The sequence below is a fragment of the Trachurus japonicus genome, chromosome 11 (assembly GCF_045865225.1).
Source record: "Trachurus japonicus isolate A0001 chromosome 11, Traja_1.0".
Taxonomy (NCBI): domain Eukaryota; kingdom Metazoa; phylum Chordata; class Actinopteri; order Carangiformes; family Carangidae; genus Trachurus; species Trachurus japonicus.
The window spans coordinates 26,092,712-26,112,519 of record NC_140917.1 but is presented as its reverse complement, the minus strand read 5'-3'; the positions used below and the strand labels follow the sequence as shown (position 1 = coordinate 26,112,519).

The 19,808-nt window shown below is 42.8% G+C and overlaps 2 protein-coding genes across 2 annotated transcripts; one reads left to right on the top strand and one right to left on the bottom strand.

The window, feature by feature from the left end:
* Positions 1-1,345: 1,345 nt before the first annotated feature.
* Positions 1,346-16,971, top strand: LOC146978954 (uncharacterized). Its single transcript, XM_085792015.1, has 7 exons — positions 1,346-1,415; positions 6,065-6,141; positions 6,258-6,315; positions 6,440-6,515; positions 11,093-11,124; positions 12,452-12,510; positions 15,282-16,971. Exons 3-7 carry the CDS (start codon positions 6,283-6,285, stop codon positions 16,954-16,956), a joined length of 1,875 nt encoding a protein of 624 aa, XP_085648141.1. The 5' UTR covers positions 1,346-1,415; positions 6,065-6,141; positions 6,258-6,282; the 3' UTR covers positions 16,957-16,971.
* A 1,940-nt stretch (positions 16,972-18,911) lies between these two features.
* On the bottom strand, positions 18,912-19,488 carry LOC146978953 (lactose-binding lectin l-2-like). The gene has a single exon (XM_085792016.1). The coding sequence runs from the start codon at positions 19,456-19,458 to the stop codon at positions 18,970-18,972; it is 489 nt and encodes a 162-aa protein (XP_085648142.1). The 5' UTR covers positions 19,459-19,488; the 3' UTR covers positions 18,912-18,969.
* Between the last annotated feature and the right edge of the window lie 320 nt (positions 19,489-19,808).

Below are 19,808 nucleotides of genomic sequence, written 5' to 3'. Positions count from 1 at the left end.
ATCCCTTCATCTATAGCAATATTCTTCTTGTCTTGTGTGTTAGGGTTGCTGTTGTCACTGAAGTGCATGAAGCGCATGATAAGCTCAAACCTTTTTCTAGACATGCGTTTACCAACTATGGGGGGTGACAGCAGTTCATCGGTGGACCAATACATTTTTAGGCAAGGTTTACGGATGATACCGGTAAGAAAGTGGAGGCCGAGGAAAACCTTCATGTCATGCACCGTGACAGGTTTCCATGACTTGATGTGGCTGTGAGGCATGTGTTGGGTTACCGATGATATTGTTTGTTGTGCATAAAGGTTGGTCTGCTTGACAATACTCTGGATGAGCTCAGGTAAATGGTAAATGGATGGTAAATGGACTTGCACTTATATAGCGCTTTTCTAGTCACTCGGACCACTCAAAGCGCTTTACAATGTAATGGTGTGAGGAACAGCTCTACAAAGTCCACCGGCTCTTCAGACTGTAGTGCTGCCGCTGCTCCTTTGGGTCCCGGGGTTGCTGTGAACGCGAAGTCTTCAGGCTGCCAACCATCTTTGCACCATTTAGTAGCCCCAGCTTTCACAGAATGACTGCCTTGTCGCTTGCCACGGCCATTATGAAGTCGTATCCTGATTGATGCAGTTTTCTGTGAATCCTGAATAAAACCTGAGCTTGATGAAATTAGTTTGATCAGAGTCTTCACTGGATCATCAGCTGCTTCTTCACTCTGTTGAAGCTTCTGCTCAACTTTATTCAATAAATGTCTGTTTGTCTTTGTTCCTCAAAAACACTTGGACTTTATTGTGAGTGAGCAGAGAGAAACACTCCACCCTCAGAGCTCATGTTCAATCCCAGCTTCATCACCAACACTCATCCAGTGCGTATCTCCTGGTTTGTGTAGTGAGCACTAGGTGGAGCCAACACTACAGGACTGAAGGGCTGATGCTGTGTGGACTGAGCTCACTCTACTGAACTCAGGTCAGCCTCACTTTGTTCAGGAAACAGCTCTGCTCACACTCTCAGCTGCTTCAACTACACACACAGTGGTTACACACAAACATTCAACTATACATTTACAGTCAACTTTATATCAGGAGCAGATTAAAACAACTGGAGCTCATCAAAGTGTTGTCTGTCAATCAAAGTACAACGAATGTATAGAATAAGAAAAACACAAGGTACAGAAAACATATCGTGTAGCCTATGTAACACACTAAGATCAATATTTGGCTAATGTCATTGAGGAAATAACTAATAGTTTAATCTTCAACAGGACTGAACAGACACTATTAATAAAACAAGTGTCCTGTGACATTCTGTGACCTCTTTCCAGTCCTAAAATAAACAGGACTGGATGGGAGGGAGAGTGAAGCACCACCGGACATGGTGTTTGTCTCTGTCTGAACTGTAACGAGCTGAACGCAGAGTTGGTGAGTGAAACTAAACTCCTACTAAACCTACTAGAAACATGTTGATCAGGAGCTTTTGACTGCTGGTGCAGCAGAAATCTACAGCTTCAGTTCACACCGTGTGTTCAGTAATAAAGGAGTGAAATAGAAGGTGTGTGTGTGTGTGTGTGTGTGTGTAAAACGCTGAACATATAAACAGGAGCAGGTACAGGCCACAGCTGGATTATATTTCTTATGTCTTTCCAGCAGATTAATTGTGTGCTCTGCTTCCTCCAACTTGTGTAGTGCCTTCTTTACTTCATTATTCAAAGTGAACTTTACTCACAAACAGTGAGTAAATTATGCTCTTAAAGAGATAGTTCACCCAAAATTCAAATTTCACTCATTATCTACTCACCCTCATGTCGACTAAGAGCTGTGAGAATTTTCAGAGTCCTCCGTGGCTTCTCTGAGTTACAGGGGGGTCCGCATAGCAATATTTGTCCATAATGGTTGTGAATGGATACCAACTTTCTTTGTCCAAAAAGACACATCAAAAAACATCCAAATACCTCCATACTGCTCGTCTGTAATGTCCCTCTTGTATTGAAGCCCCGACATGAGAAATTGTTCAGAAAAAAATGAAATAAGTCAATATTTCAAGCTTGTTTGTAGCAGAAGTTCCCAGTGTCTTGGTTCACTGCTCTTCCTGTGTCACAATTTCTCATGTCGGGGCTTCAATACCAGAGGGACATTGCAGACGAGCAGTATGGAGGTATTCGGATGTTTTTTGGTGTGTCTTTTTGGACGAAGAAAAGTGGTATCCATTGACAACCATTATATGGACAAATACTGCTGCGCGGACCCCCCCCCGTAACTCAGAGAAGCCACGGAGGACTCCGAAAATTCTCACAGCTCTTAGTTGACATGAGGGTGAGTAGATAATGAGTGAAATTTGAATTTTGGGTGAACTATCCCTTTAATGTGCATTAACTGTAACTTCATAAAGGTAGTAAAGAGGTGGATATTGTGATTAAACGAGCAAAGTAAACTAAATCAGGGGAAGTAAGGATAACTAGTACATTTTACAGTGAATGTGAGATTGTTTGTTTGGGGTTTAAATTAAATGTCTATAGTTTGATTGTGATGAAGAGTTCAAACTAGACGTGCTTATGATGAACTGGATCTGTTGCTATTTGATTCCAGGTTATTAATCCTTTAGCACATTTAAATGTCACTGAGCCAAATCCTGACAGATAAAAGCAGCTGTATTTCCTGGAATCAGTGAACATGGTGTTCAAGATTTAGTTGATCAAACTCAGACTGAGGTACGACAGGAACCAGGCAACATTCAGCAGCAGCCAGGGTTTATTGAGAAACAGTATGACAAACACTCAACAAACTGGGGACATCCAAAAAGTCTGACAAGAACCCTTTATCTAGAACATCTTTGCTCAATCTCATCTAGTTGTTCTGACTGGGCTGGTGTCCATGCTGTCTTCAGACAATCAGGGACTCCGACATTTGATACTTTTGAAACAGGGCACAAGCATTTTAACAAACCATCTTGTAGTTTTGGCACAAAAATATATATGGCAATGAGGATGGAAAACAACCAGTACCCAGTATACCTGAGAGTAACTTTAGAGATCATGCCCTGAGTTCAGGCCAGCTGACACCCTTGCCTGCATGGGCCCAGGACAAGATCATCTTAGATGCCTGCGTAACATGTTACATAGTTGGGGGCTCACCCAAGCACGCTGCAAACAACTACAGCATTAGCCTTGTGCTATTCCACCACTGAGTATATCTGTCCAGTATGGAGCAGATCTCGCCATGCACACAGAATCGACCCTAGGATAGTGACTGGGTGCATTCAAACAACTCCAGTGCCCTTTGTCAATGCTCTCTCAGGAATCGCTGCCCCTTACATCTGGAGAGCAATTACCACCCAAGCTGAGCGGATAAAGCAAGCCAATGACACCCAGCTCCTATTCCATAAGCACCTTGTCACTCATAAACGTCTTAGTTCCAACTAGCAGCTTCTTGGACACCACAGACATACTAAAGTCTGGCCCAGCCCATGACGGGGTCAGTGAATGGTTCAAACAGTGGAACAGGCGGCAGCCAGACGAGCCCAGTGGATGGAGAGAGGGATCCCCCAAATGAAGGCCTTGCCTCTGGAAAACCTTGAACTGCCTACGAGTTAGTGAGGGATGCTGCAAGGCATCACTGAAGAAATGCAACATAACATCTGTATTAAAGAAGTTAAAGGGACAACGAGGAGTTTTGGAAAAGCGAAGCGTTTTCACACTACATTTATGAGCCTCCGTGCGCACCGTGAAATTCTTTGACCGGCGCAAGACAGACTCATGTTTTCATTCATCAAGAATTAAAGTCAGAGGTTCAAAGACAATCAGATACCGTCGTAGTTCCGACCATAAACGGCGATTCGGCTGCGTTATTCTCATGACTCGCCACAAAACCGAAAGTAAGGAAACGCTGGTCGGCTCGCCCAGCATTTCCACCACCACTAATCAGGGCCGTTGCTAGGAATCCTGGGCCCCCTGAAAGAATACTAAAGTGGGCCCCTGACTTTTCCACTTTTTTTTTCTTAGACTACATATGTGACCCGATCCAACAAAATGAGTCACAGTGACCCAAATTTCAAAGTTGAGATAATAAGAGAAAATAGCAGTTAAAGTTTTTGCCAGTGACTCTGGCATCTGTTCCTGTACCACGTGATTACACACAACCTATACGGCCCCTTGTTGTCATAGAGGCAGCATTCAATGACCCTCGGAAAGCAGAGAATCTCACAATTCAGATGAAGTTTACAGCTCGTTTCTATCATAAACGGTTCAGAAGTGACATTTTGTAAAACATGTGCAAGCGTGTACGTTCGGTTTAGCATCGTTGCTACGTTCGGGTTAGCATCGATGCTACGTTCGGTTTAGCATCGATGCTACGCTCTGTTAGCGTCGATGCTACTCGGTTTAGCATCTTTTTCTGTACCCGTCCCTGCTCGCCATAGAGGCAACATTCAATGACCGTTGGAAAGCGGAGAATCCCGCGATTCAGATGCAGTTTACAGCTCGTCTCTATCATGAACGGTTCAGAAGATATTTCATGTTTTGCACCGAAGCAACACTCATTTTCAGAGGGTTTAAGTTGCAGGTCAACTTTAATCATCATTTACGTGCCTTTTCTCAATTATCTGGACTGTGAAACTTTGGGAGATTGTTTTTGAATGTCATTGCTTTGAAATTAGGGTAAAAAAATTTTTTTGATTTTCTATGAGTTTTCCATGTTATCAGCTGATTATCTAAAAATAGAACGTTGCGACTTCTGACTCATTTTGATGGAACGGGTCACATATGTATTATCATTTTTTATTTAGCCTACTTTGTTTTGATGCTAATGCAGCATTACTATGAGTATTAGTCAGGGTATTATACAGAATAATTCAGTCATACAAAGATTAGACTACTGGGGTTTTTTGTGGGCCCTACTGGGCGCTGGGCCCCTAGAATTATCATCACCTTTCTCCCCCATACAACGGCCCTGCCACTAATAATAACAAAATAACGATAGAGACAAAACGACATATGAAAAATGGGCCCATTAACAAGTGTGGGTAGCGTAGATTCATCCACATTAATATGAGACTTTTTTATTGTCGCAGAATTTTTCGTTCAGCCGATGGAGAAACTCCTCGTTGTCCCTTTAAGTCTTGTACTTGAACTACTGAGGTATTAAACTCAGGAATAACCTGGTTGTCATGCTACGCCTTGCATATTGTCCATTTTTTTAATCCAAAAACAAACAGCGGCACTGAAGTGAATTTCACTTGTAAATCAGAGCACATAACACATTTAGCTCCTATAATTTGATTTGTGTGCAATGAACCCCAAACTATGGAACATCCCATGAGAGCGCCACAATACACCACAGAAGACCTGGTCGAACCAAAAGCATGAGTGATGCTCTGTTAAGTTCATTCATATTTTATACCTCTAACTTAAAACTAATTTTATCGATTCAGTTGATTCAATAATGTAATTTTAACTTTTGTGGCCAGTTTGTCATGTTTTAATCACTGCATCCTGGATTTTGATTAATTTTCTTATTTGTTTTATTGATTCATGAATTTACTTTTTAATTCATTATCATGTGTTATTGGTTGTGATTAGTTCTGTCACATTGTGCTGTTTAGTAAAAGATACAGATATGCACATAAACAACTCAACAGTCTCAACACCAAATTTGATTTTATTCTTTTTTTCATTGCGTAATTGTAAGACTATTTTTGTTTTTCAATCATCATAAATTTGTGATTCACTCAGTTATTGTGTTTACTGAGAGGAGAATATCAATGAACAGGTTCATGAAACAATAAAGGTTTTTCTCATTAGAATCCATTCGTTATAGTTAGAGAATCTAATGTCAGTGACTGATAATAATCTTGGATCGAATCAGACATTGTTGGTACAATTCATCTAAAATCTGACTAAGTGCCATCAGAGGTCACTCACAACCTGAGTCTCTGTCATTTACAGTTGATTGATCTCCTGGTGGATGAAGCTTGACTCTGTTTCTGTTCTTCAGTTTGAAGTGAAAATGAAAATACAGTTGTCCCAACAGGCTGCTTTGGTCTAATCAATGTTTATTATGTACTATAATATTCACAGAGTCCATCCATCGAGCTGTAAATCTGAAGCTGAGAGTTGAGTCGTTCATTGTGAAGGAGGCCAGACTCAGACATCAGGTTTGTCACAGCTCTGGTGTTTCTGACTCACTGTTGTATTGATCAGCCATAGAGAGTGATGGTGGTTCAGTCTCACTTTAGTTCATTCAAGTTGTGGCTAAATTCACCCTGCACAGGAACCTGATCAGACCTACTGTGAGGATGAGTGAGCACGGAGCTGCTGCAGACACACAGGTGAGAAGAAACACATCATCATGAAGAACAAGAGAGCCCGTTGAGATGTCTTTGACAAACAAGACAATCGGCCCGTTACAAGCTGTCTTTGTTTTCTTCTCTTGGTTGTGTCACATCTGTTCAGTATCTGCAGAGGAAAATTCCTCTAAACAGAAGACGGAGAAGCAGTATGGAACCCCCTCTTCAGCTTCCTTCAGAAAGTAAGACCCTGTCACTGACTCATCACTCATCATTTCAGTAAGCTTCTGCAATGTCACAACATTTATTTCCGTCCAGAGTTGCATTAATTTGTTCAAAGATTATCAGTGGAGTTAAGGTTTGGGCTCTGTGGTTACATTGGACCACATTTCTTCCTTGAAGATGATGGTTCTTCACTCTCCTTCCAGTTTGCAGTAATGCGTTGGAGAGTTCTTAACCCAATTTTAGTCTCAGCAATCTCCTTAGATGTTTTATGCTTGATGTATGCCAATAATTTGACCCTTCTGAAGCAGATTAACATCTTTTCCACAACCACAGTATGTGTCTTCCAACATGGTTGTATGAGACTGCAGCAGTTAAAGGGATAGTATCATTTTTTTTTAAAAGTGGGGTTGTATGAGCTACAAATAGCCCCTAAGTACTTTAATTGCAGTAGAAGACTCTCTGCACTCCTCCCATTAGTAACGCCAGCCCATAGCCCTGCCCAGAGATTTACAACATACATTGTTGTGAATGGACCCAAAGAAACGGGCTATTTTCGTGGCCTAAAAGAGGTTTTACCTGAAAAAAAAAAACACAGTTCCATTGTTCGCTATAATATAATTTTTTCCAGCCCCTCAAAGTGCAGGAAAAACACAGTTTTTATTTGGACCTAACCAACTGCTGATCGGCGGGCGCTAACCCTGGGCGGAGGGATACGTGAATTGGTTAGGTCCAAACAAAAGCATTTTTCCTGCACTTTGAAGGGCTGGAAAAAATTATATTTTAGCGAACAATGGAACTGTGTATTTTTTTTCCAGGTAAAACCTCTTTTAGGTCACGGAAATAGGCCGTTTCTTTGGGTCTGTTCACAACACTGTATGTTGTAAATCTCTGGGCAGGGCTATGGGCTGGCGTTGCTAATGGGAGGAGTGTAGAGAGTCTTCTACTGCAATTAAAGTACTTAGGGGCTATTTGTAGATCATACAACCCCACTTTAAAAAAAAAAGATAATATACGTTTAAGGTTAAATAAGTTGTTTCCAGTTGAAACATCATCATTCATGCAGTAATCCAATGGGAGGCTCTTACCTATATTAGCTTAGTTAAATCCAAGTAGTACCCATCCTTTTTTGGATGGGCAGTGTACAACTCAAAGACAGAGAAAATAAATCAGACTGTGAGAGTTACAGGAGGTTTGGTTGCAGCTGTAGAATCAGTCGCTTCAGTTGTGTTCACTGGACGTCTGAGTTTTTAAGTTAAAGCAGAAGTAAGCGATCCGGTGGTTTTGGCTAACTTCTTGTCAGCAGATGGAGTTAGCAGTCCCCGCTCTCATCCCTACGTCACCACATTCACGCGCATCCCTTGGCTGCACACACAGAGAGGACCGCCCCTTTATGCCGTTCTCCAGTGGCGTGCACAGACTTTTTGAAGGGCAGGGGCGAAAAGGAAAAAAAAGGGCACATAATAGCGCGTCCTCGCCACTGAAGAGGGCACTTTAGCACGCGTCTTGGCTTCCCTGAGGGCACTTTAACACGTGTTTTAGCTCCCAAGAGGCCACTTTAGCACATGTTTTGGCTCCTAGATGTGGCTCCTAGAGGGCACTTTCAGGGCTGCCAAGTTTCAGAAAATGACAAGAGTGAGACTGTAGCAACATGGTGCGTTTGGCCGGTGACCACAGGTCGGCGGCGAAAAAAATTTGGCCTTTTTTAACGTTGATTTGGCCTGTTTTATGATATGAATACCTTAAGACTAAAAAACGTTGATGTGGCCTGTTTTAACACGTGTTTTGGCTCCCAAGAGGGCACTTTAACATGTGTTTTGGCTTCCAAGAGGGCACTTTAACATGTGTTTTGGCTCCTAGAGGGCACTTTAGCACACGTTTTGGCTCCTAGAGGGCACTTAAGCACGCGTTTTGGCTCCTAGAGGGCACTTAAGCACGCGTTTTGGCTCCTAGAGGGCACTTTAGCACACGTTGTGGCTCCTAGAGGGCACTTAAGCACGCATTTTGGCTCCTAGAGGGCACTTTAGCACACGTTTTGGCTCCTAGAGGGCACTTAAGCACGCGTTTTGGCTCCTAGAGGGCACTTAAGCACGCGTTTTGGCTCCTAGAGGGCACTTTAGCACACGTTGTGGCTCCTAGAGGGCACTTTAGCACACGTTTTGGCTCCTAGAGGGCACTTTAGCACACGTTGTGGCTCCTAGAGGGCACTTAAGCACGCGTTTTGGCTCCAAGAGGGCACTTTAGCACACGTTGTGGCTCCTAGAGGGCACTTTAGCACACGTTGTGGCTCCTAGAGGGCACTTTAGCACACGTTTTGGCACTTTAGCACACGTTTTGGTTCCTAGAGGGCACTTTAGCACACGTTTTGGCTCCTAGAGGGCACTTTAGCACACGTTTTGGCCCCCATGAGGGCACTTTAGCACACGTTTTGGCTCCTAGAGGGCACTTGAGCACACGTTTTAGCTCCTAGAGGGCACTTTAGCACACGTTTTGGCCCCCATGAGGACACTTTAGCACGTGTTTTGGCTTCCAAGAGGGCACTTTAACGCGCGCTTTGGCTCCCAGGGGGCATTTTAGCACGCGTTTTTCAACAATTGGGCCACGAGGGGGGGCGACCGCCCCCCCTGCCCCCCCCCCTGTGCACGCCACTGCCGTTCTCTCTCCTCATTGGATAAAGGTTGTAGGATCAAGGCCGTTGTATAGGGGAGAAAGGTGATGATAATTATAGGGGCCCAGCGCCGGGGCCCACAAAAACCCCCAGTAATCTTTGTATGACTGATTTATTCTGTATATGACCCTGACTAATACTCGTAGTAATGCTGCATTAGCATCAAAACAAAGTAGGCTAAATAAAAAAAATGATGATACATATGATGTACCCTAAGAAAAAAAACTGGAAAAGTTAAGGGGTAGGGGCCCACTTTAGTATTCTTTAATGGGGCCCAGAATTCCTAGCAACGTGTAGGATACAAGGAAAGTTTTCTCCTTGGCTTACAGCAGAGCAGAGTGACTGACAGACCCATGTTTCAGACCAAACACTCTATAAGTGATTGCTGTCAGAAGATATAATGACTTAAGACTTATATAAACACAAACATTCCACTTACTTCTGCTTTAACAGAAGAAGAAAGTGGGGAGATGGTCACAGATCAGCAGGAGAGTTCAGGAACATCATTGCATCAGTGAATGTGGAGAAGGTCAGGTGGAGATGAAGCCTCCAAGTTTGAAAGAATGAAAAATGTAGAATATTCTGAGATTTTGGATGGATATAAAAGATTAAAATAGAACTCCAAATTAAACAACACAATGATTCAGTATAATGTTACTGTGTGTGAACAAATAGTTTCTAGGTGAAGTACAGAGATTATCAGACCCCTTCATCATGGTGGGTTAAGTCCTGCCTCCATCTGAATATGATAGGTAGTTGATTATCCTTCAGAAACAATAGGAACAACTGAGAAGCAGCAGTAACAACACTCAGTGACGTGATAATACACTGTAAAACAACCAGTGAATATGAGTTGATTTAATGAACTGACCACCAGACGCTGTGGTTACTCATGTGACCACAGAGGCTCCGTCCTCATCCTGATATAACCCAAAGATAGTCTACCTGTTTGTTATTTTATCTTACATAGCATCATTTCAGAAAATGTATGTGTATATGCAAACCCACTGAAAACGACTCAAAATCCTGTATGTGCCAGGCTTGCATGCGGTAATGCTGCCACACAAATACACCAAAAACAGAGAAGATGACCTGGAAAGCTTGTGCACTCATACAAGTTCCAAACATTGTAAGTGGACTAAACACAAAAACGTTGACTGAGAGTTGTGCCAGTACAAATATGATGATCGATACCGATTTAATGGACACGTTTCAGGCCTTCATCAGCTCTTGTTAAAGCAGAAGTAAGCGATATTTTTGTGTTAATATAAGTCTTAAATAGTTATATCTTCCGACAGCAATCACTTACATAGAGTGTTTGGACCGAAACACGGGTCTGTCAGTCACTCTGCTCTGCTGTAAGCAGAGGAGAAAACTTTTCTCGTATCCTACAAGTTTTATCCAATGAGGAGAGAGAACGGCATGAAGGGCTGTGTGTGCAGCCAAGGGATGCGCCTGAATGTGGTGACGTAGGGACGAGGACCAATAGATCCATGACGAGGGCGGGGGCTGCTAACTCCATCGGCTGACAAGACGTTATGGTGCGTTCAAGGCAACCCGTAACTCGTGTTTTTCCGACCTGTGAAGTCGTACCAGTTCGATCTGGTACGAGTTCACGGGTCAGAAGTTATGAGTGGCCGTTATAGTGACTTTCACAGGTAAAACAGGTCGGAAAAACACGAGTGGGTTGCCTGGAACGCTACAAAGTCGTAAATCGTGACTTGAAGCTGTAATTTACGGTTTCAAAAGCCTGCCTGGAACGCAGCATTAGCCCAAACAACTGGATCGCTTACTTCTGCTTTAACTGAATCACCACTTTCATATTTTCTCATATTAAATGCAGTGGACTGTTTCCTTGTACACAACATCTATTGCATCCTGATAAAAGCCTCTGATCAGCATCTCCTCTCTGCTCCTCCTCCTCCTCAGGACCACGGAGCGACATGGAGACAACTCAACAGGTGAGATCACACCACCTTTAAAGGGATAGTAGCATTTTTTTTAAAGTGGGGTTGTATGATCTACAAATAGCCCCTAAGTACTTTAATTGCAGTAGAAGACTCTCTACACTCCTCCCATTAGCAATGCCAGCCCATAGCCCTGCCCAGAGATTTACAACATTCATTGTTGTGAATGGACCCAAAGAAACGGCCTATTTTCGTGGCCTAAAAGAGGTTTTACCTGAAAAAAAATACACAGTTCCATTGTTCGCTATGATATAATTTTTTCCACCCCCTCAAAGTGCAGGAAAAACGCAGTTTTTATTTGGAGCTAACCAACTCACGTATCCCTCCGGCCCAGGGTTAGCGCCTGTCGATCAGCAGTTGGTTTATTATAGCGAACAATGGAACTGTGTATTTTTTTTTCATGTAAACGTAACTCTTTTAGGCCGCGAAAATACGCTGTTTCTTTGGGTCCATTCACAACACTGTATGTTGTAAATCTCTGGGCAGGGCTATGGGCTGGCGTTGCTAACGGGAGGAGTGCAGAGAGTCTTCTACTGCAATTAAAGTACTTAGGGGCTATTTGTAGATCATACAACCCCACTTAAAAAAAAATGCTACTATCCCTTTAATCCTTCTTCTGTAATGAAGCTGAAACATGAGAGAGACTCAACATTTAGTTTGATCATTTAAAAACAAAGATTTCCTTTTTCTCACTGTCCAAGTCTTCATCTGGAAGACTTTCCCTCCATATAAGAGGAGAAATGCATTGTAATGTATTTAATGAAACGGTGGCAACCCATTATTCCGAAATTGCACAAATTAGAGTTAACCTTTTGATTAAAATAAAAATTGAATAATGGAAATCAATGTATTTGCTTGTTTGCTTGTTTATTCAGGTGTTAAGCTCTTTTCTCTGAAGTGGAAAAAAACGCAATTGAGATCATGAATCAATGAGGGAAAATATGTCATGATTTGACAATTACTCAACCAAAGGCAAAATCTGACGAATCAGAATTGACACCCCTAGTGAAAACTCTAGTATGGATTATATATGAATGTTGTTTAGTGACTGTATGTAATGTAACATACAGACTGTAACATACAGTTCTGTTGTCAGACTGTTGTTAGCTTAGTTGAAGGTGTTTGACACGGAACAATTCAACAAAAACCTCCAGTTTGGACCAGTCAGCAGCTGCTGATGTCATGTGATCATGATGATTTGTCTTTGGTAAGAGTGTTTGTAATCATGTCTCAGAGTCTTTTGATTGTGTTTCTCATGTTTGTTACAGGTGAACGAAGCTGTGATGAAGGTTTTCTGATTTATCTCTAAAATCTTTTCCAGACACCATCACATCTGTGTGACCTTCAGCCCGCTGCATCAGGCATCACCACAGCAACACCGTGAGTAACATGAACACAGTTATTACAACAGATCAAGTCATGAGTTGTGAATGAAACACTGATGACAGAGATTTATGGAATTGAATCTTTATAGTGCAACAAAAGTGTTAAATTAAGATGAAATTTTTGAAAATGTAAAAACTAAAAAATCTGCTGCTGTTTTAATCCACCTTAAACTCACAAAATGAACATTTAGTCTGGTTAAGTTAAAGGTAGAGTCTGTAGGTTTGTTTCTTGCAGTTTGTAAAAATAACATTCAAACTGGACCCCTCCTCTCTGGCTCAACTGCCCCCTACACTCCCTCTGCCCCTGACAGCAGCAGCAGTTGTCAGGACTGCAAAGAAAAGGAAATACAGTCCGAGTGAAGCGCCAGCAACAGGATCCTCGAGGGCTGTGCTGTTACAAGTAGGCGGGCCGTCACAGTGAGCACAGCGGCGGGTACTACCGTAAAATTCAGAAAATAAGTCGCACTGGTATATACTGTAAGCCGCAGTCTGTTTTTGAGGGCCTCAAACTGGGAAAACAAGGTTTTCTATTGCTATTTGGTAAAAAAAAAAAAAGGTTCCACATGTTTCTGTGCTGCGGTGTAGCTCTTTCTTGTTATTTTATATTTAAAAAGAAAAGAGATCGCGGGTAATTAAACACTGTACATTTAGCGCGATATAGGTGCACAGCGTTTATTAGTTTTCCATGCGCATGTGTGTGTGTGCCTGCGAGCGCCTGCTCGAGAGAGAGAGAGAGAGAGAGAGAGAGACCGAGTCCAGCAGGAGGAGGATGGGCTGACTGACAGAAATGAGAGGCGGTGAAACGCTGTTTTAAAAAAAACCCCATAACAAATAATATTATTTTATGTCGGAGACTATGGCGAGCCCAAATGAGTCTCGTTAATTACCGTCATCGGAAACGCCGTTCTGCCCGCGTAGTCGCATGCTGATAGGACGCATTACCGCTTACACCTGTGTTCACACACATGTGGTCACAATGCGACCCCGACCGCCTCCGGGAGGTGGTTTGGCTCATCGGATCACAATCCGTCCTCAATGCACCCTGGTTGCCTTACTTTCAAGTGGTCCAGCTCTATCTGACTGCAGTCTGATCACTGAGAACGCATGTTAATACCAGTTTTAAACGGGGTTGACATTTACCTTGGTCTATAGGTCGCACCGTTGTAACTTTTTGGATGAAAAAAAAGGAAAAAAAGTGTGACTTATACACCGAATTTTACGGTAGCTGCAGCGTCTACCACTAGCACCTGCCACCGTTTGGCTAGCACTTGTGGCGGCTGGACTAGTGAGGCCTACTTGTGCTGCACGGCACACCCAACTAGTGTTGTCTCGTTCGCAAATGTTTCATTCAAAAGAACAAATATTTTGAGTAAACGTCAAACGAACTGAAAAGAATCACTCTCTGACCTGATTCATTCTTCTCTGTGTTCAGTTGAGCCCAGCAGCGAGCGTGCAGGCCAACAGTGGAACTGTTGTGTAGTCCGTGAATCACTGAATCACTCACAAATCTGGTGGCGGAGAGTCTCATTGCATCACCCTATAGTTGGACTGCACTCCATCCCATACCAATTGCCTGAGTCCACCAAATGACTACACCTGGTTTAGTTGCTGCCAGCCTATCAGACTCATGGTGTGGCATTTCATTTCTGGTGTTCCTGTGTCACCAGCTCCAGCAGAAACTCAAACTGAGAGAATTGTTTCTGCACACTCTCTTACTAACACACCTGTAGAGGTTTTTTGTCCTCAAACTGCCCAGGTGAACTGCCTCTACCTGATGGCCTTCATTCTGTCTGGTTACATCCTGCAAAGAGGAAAAGGAAAGAAAACAAGCAGTCAAAACCAGGCAGAACAAAATAGAGGTGGACATCACAACATCACAGTCTGTCGGCCAATCTGTGCAACGTGTTGGGTACCAAAATACTGTAACAGAAAAATAGAATTTCAGGATCAGGAAAACATCAAACCCTCAGAGCAGTTGAGCATACTATTAAAGGGATAGTTCACCCAAAATTCAAATTTCACTCATTATTTACTCACCCTCATGTCGACTAAGGGCTGGGAGAAGTTTCAGAGTTATCCGTGGCTTCTCTGAGTTACAGGGGGTCTCGGCGTAGCAGTGCATGTCCATATAACGGTTACAAATGGATACCAACTGTCTTCGTAACAAAAAGACACACCAAAAAACATCCAAATACCTCCATGCTGCTCGTATGTAATGTCCGTCTTGTATTGAAGCCCCAAAATGCAAAATTGTCCCGAAAAAAATTAAATAAGTCTATATTTCAAGCTTGTTTTGTAGCGGAAGCTTCGCGAAACTCCTCTTCCCGGTTCGTCAAATTTGGACGAACTGGGAAGAGGACAGACCCAGGAAGAGGAGCTTCCGCTACAAACAAGCTTGAAATATAGACTTATTTAATTTTTTTCGGGACAATTTCGCATTTCAGGGCTTCAATACAAGACGGACATTACATACGAGCAGCATGGAGGTATTCGGATGTTTTTTGGTGTGTCTTTTTGTTACGAAGACAGTTGGTATCCATTTGCAACCGTTATATGGACATGCACTGCTACGCCGAGACCCCCTGTAACTCAGAGAAGCCACGGAGGACTCTGAAACTTCTCCCAGCCCTTGGTCCACATGAGGGTGAATAGATAATGAGTGAAATTTCAATTTTGGGTGAACTATCCCTTTAAAGAGGCCTGAACCTGTCTAACTGTTCTGAATGCTTTTAGTGCTTTTAACATGAACTCTTTTATTTTTCATAGGACCAATATGGCACACAGAGAATATATTCTGAAGAATGCCATCATTGATGAGGGACCTCCTGTCTGTTATCGGCTAACACCATGTACGACATGTCTTGGTGGAGTAGCAGGAGAGTCCAGGCTCAGAAGATGTACACTGGGTAAAAAAGACCCCAGCAAACAGAATAAAACCATCCTGCTTGTTGGAGAAACTGGATCAGGAAAATCTACCTTGATCAACTCCATCCTTAACTATGCAATGGGAGTGAAGGAAGAGGACGGCGAATGGTATGAGATTATAGAGAACACCAGGAAAGACTCGGGATCAGAGAGTCAGACAACAGAGGTGACGGTTTATGAGATTTTTGGATTTGAAGATAAAACAGTCCCCTACTCAGTCACCATCATCGACACTCCTGGTTATGGAGACACCAGAGGAATCGAATATGACTCAATAATCACTCAGAGCTTACATGATTTATTCCGTTCAGAAGAGATCCAAGACATTCATGCAGTTTGTTTGGTGCTGAAGGCAACAGAGAATCGACTGAGTGACCGACTGACGTACGTCTTTGATTCAGTGACGTCTCTGTTTGGAAAAGACATGGAGAAAAACGTTATCGCTCTGATCACGCACTCAGATGGGATGCCACCTAAAAACGCTCTTAAAGCTCTGGAGGATGCAAAAATTAAATTTGCCAAAAATGAGAAGAATCGGCCGGTTTACTTTGTGTTCAATAACTGCCTGAGTCAAGAGAGAACCGAAGAGACAGAGTTTGGACTGAAACAAGCTTGGATACTAACAACAAAGGGAATGAGACAGTTCACAGGTTTTCTGGAGAAAATCACACCTCAAAAGCTGGAGACGACTGTGAGTGTCCTGAATGAGCGCAGCAGGTTGGCAGCCTGCATCAACAATCTGACAGACAGGATTGAACTGATTGAACTAAAGAGGAGGGAGATCCAACAGACACAGGAAGAATTAGAGAAACACAGAAAGACGTTGGACAAAGAAGATAATTTCACCATAGAAGTTGATGAGCCTTACAAGGAAAAAGTGGAAATTGATGGTGGGATGTGGTTGTTGATTTTGTATAGTGGAGCTCTCACCTGTTCTCTCTGTAAGGAAAATTGTCACTATCCTGGTTGCACACTGTCCTGGTATCCAGAACATTGTAGGGTCATGAAACGTGGCCGCTGTACTTCATGTACAGGGAAGTGTCCTGCATCATACCATGTGAAAGAGACTAAGATCTATGTGAACAAGACAAGGAAGGCTAAAAAGACCATCAGTCAATTGAAAGACAGGTTTACAGCAGATAAAGATCAGAGTGAGAACCTTCTGTCAAATCTTCAGACAGAGAAAGAAAAGCTTGAGAAAGAGAAGGATAAGTGGCTGGATGAAGCCTACCAACATGTTGTCACTCTGGAGCAGATCGCCCTGAATGTTAACTCACTGCTCACTCACGCTCGCTTAGACCTCCTGATTGAGATGATGAAGGAGAAAGAAAACAAAGAGAAGGTCCAGAAACTGGAGGAGATGGTAGCACGAGTGGATAAAGGAACCAGAGCAGGTCTGAGGAAAGTGTTTGGTTATGCTCATGGTAATGTCACAGCAGCTGGGAAAAATGTTTGGAAAAAAGTGAAAAACTTGAGTTTGGAGCTGGACGACACTGTTAACCCACTGTGTTTGTAATTCTGTTGTCCTAATACAACATGAGGTTTCTCCTGTGGAACAGTGGCCTCTGTTGTTTTTGTTGTCATAAACTGTTCCTTGTAGAATAATGTGGCATGTATTCCTCTCTTGTCTTAGAACTCACTTAAAACTTGATCTATTTTCTTTTATTTTACTTTTATTTGCTCTTGCTTTTAACTCTGTTTTTAGTGTTCTGTTTGTTTTTATTCTGTTTTATGCTTCTTCTTTTAATGTTTTGTCTTTTGAGTTGCCTTGGTATGAAATGCGCTATATAAATAAAGATGCCTTGCCTTGCCTTGCCTTGTCTTGTTGTAGAATTTAGATCTCTGTATTTTAATCTCGCTAGCAGCGTGGCTCTGTGACTCACTGGTCCAGACTGAAATATCTCAACAGTGATTGGATGAATGACGGAGGAGTTGACAACAGACATTGAGGATCCTCAGAGGATACATCTCAAAACACAATGTATTCCCAGTGTCCTGTGACTTGCTGTAACCTCTGTCCAGTCCTGTAATAAACCTCATCATCTTCTATAATCAGCCAGTGAACATGTGAGCTGAGTTATGACCTTAGACTAAATGTTATTATTGATGAAGTCAGAGAGTGACCCAATGTTGGTGCTTTTATCTGTGTACTGTTCCTTTAAGACGATGAGAAGAGAAACCAAATAAGAAGATGCAGCAGCTCACCTGTGTGTGATGTCAGAGTGTGTGGTCTGTTCTGTTGCTTTTTTTCTTAGCATTTTTGCCTTTATTTGATATCATAGTGAGGTAGATAGGAAAGGGGGAATGACATGCAGGAAAGGTCTGCCCAACGCTGGATTCGAACCGGGGATGCCTGCGTTGAGGACTGTAGCCTCTACATGGGGCGGCCGCCTTAACCACTGCGCCACGCACCGCCCTGCATAATGTTACTTTTATTAAAAAAAGTACATGATTAAAATTATCCGTGATTTTAAGTAGCCTATGCTGCATCATAACTGCATAAACGTTCATAAAAAAATCAAACCGTTTGGAAATCGGACAAAAACTGAGCAAGTTGTGGTCATTATAGCAGAACATGCGATGAGGTGAATGAAATAACGACTGTACAGATATGAAGATGGAGAATTTAATTTACACAAAAGGCTTCAAAAAGCATTTGAACAGGAAAACAGATGCAAACTTTTCAGGTTGGACTGAGCATAACTGTCTCAGTTGCAGTTCATGTGAGACACACACACACGTCTCGTAACGTTCCGTTATTATCTCATAGCGTGGTGAATGTGCAGGTCACAACTTGTCCACCAGAGCGTTTTGGAGTTGTTGGATTGTGTATTTGATGAGTTTCAAGAGGGAAACCAAGAAATTCCATGAGCCTCCATAGCGTAGCTCTGAGCAGCTCGTGGCTCTGCTCCGCTTCAAAAAATAGCTTGCACCGACAATTAAAGGTAACGAACCTACTGCTATGGCTATAGGGATTATGGCAATGGGTCAATTTGCCAAAATGTTGAACTATCCCTTTAAGCACTTTTCATGCAGTAAGTACTTTACATTAAAAGAAAGAACTGAATCAAGTAAACAGTGGCCAGGTTGAATCAGACACTGTCAGTTGTTAAGGACAGTTTATGCGAGTTGCACAAACAGAAGCAAAAGTCAAAAAACATCTTCCATCGTTCCACTTCTGGTCGCTCATATCTTTGTTCACAACACAGTGCTCAGATCCTGAATTGTCTGGCTGCCGAATAGACCAGTATGTGAACTTCACAGGACAGCCATCAGACCACATCCACGTGCCTTCTTTGTGGGTATCGCTGAGTCCAGAGTCCAGGTGAGTCCCTCAGCAGGGTCAAAGTTCTTGACCAGGGCTCTGACAAAATTTTCTTCATCCAGATTATGGATGGATACCTTAGCCCCCTGTGACAAACAGTTGAAATATAAACACACACATACAAACATGTACACTTGTATTTTTTATTGTGTTTGAATATGTTGGTTCCTGTCCAAAGCTCACAGCTTGACTTGAACATTAATGTTATTCACAGGAGATGCGAGATGCACAAACAGAGGGATATGTAAGAGAACAAAGTTCATCGTTCCATTTCCCCTCGTTGCCGTGGTTGTTGTGGACACAGTGCTCAGCTCCAGCAGCATTATTTGGCTCTCCTGGATACCAAACTTCAAACTTCACAGCACAGCCATCAGACCACATCCACGTGCCCTCTTTGTGGATGTCACTGAGTCCAATCCAGGTGCGTCCCTCAGCATGGTCAAAGTTCTTGATCAAGGTTTTGATGAAATTATCTTCATCCTGACTGTGGATGGACACCAGGTTGGTTCCCTCTGATACACACTGGACCTCAGCATCAGCCCAGGTCATATCTGTGGCAACGTACTTGTAGCAGCGGTCTTTGAAGCTGTACCAGAACATGGGACAGCTTCCACGCTGCAGCTTCACTTCAGGTTCACCTGAAGGAGACTCAGCACCCAGAGCCAGACCAAACAGGAAGAGGAGCAGGATCATGATGGCGTCTCCTTGGAGCAGATCGAGGAGTTGATGCACCGCTGACAGGCCGCTTTCTTTTATATGCTTTTCCAAGAGGGTGTCTGACATTTTGCTGCGATGTTATTGGTCAAATGTACTTGCCTGTCATCACTGTCATCTGTGCATATGATAACATGTTGGGCTTGGGAAAAGGCCCAACTGTTTGTGATTATTGGGTTGCCAGCCTCAGGGACTGGACACATTTGGTCAGGTTTCATAGGCTGATCTGGCTTTCCTGTTTATTCAACAAATAAACAAGGACTGTGAACACCTGGCTTTGAGGACATCAGGAGGATGAGGTTGGACTATTTAAATGTCTGACTAGTGAT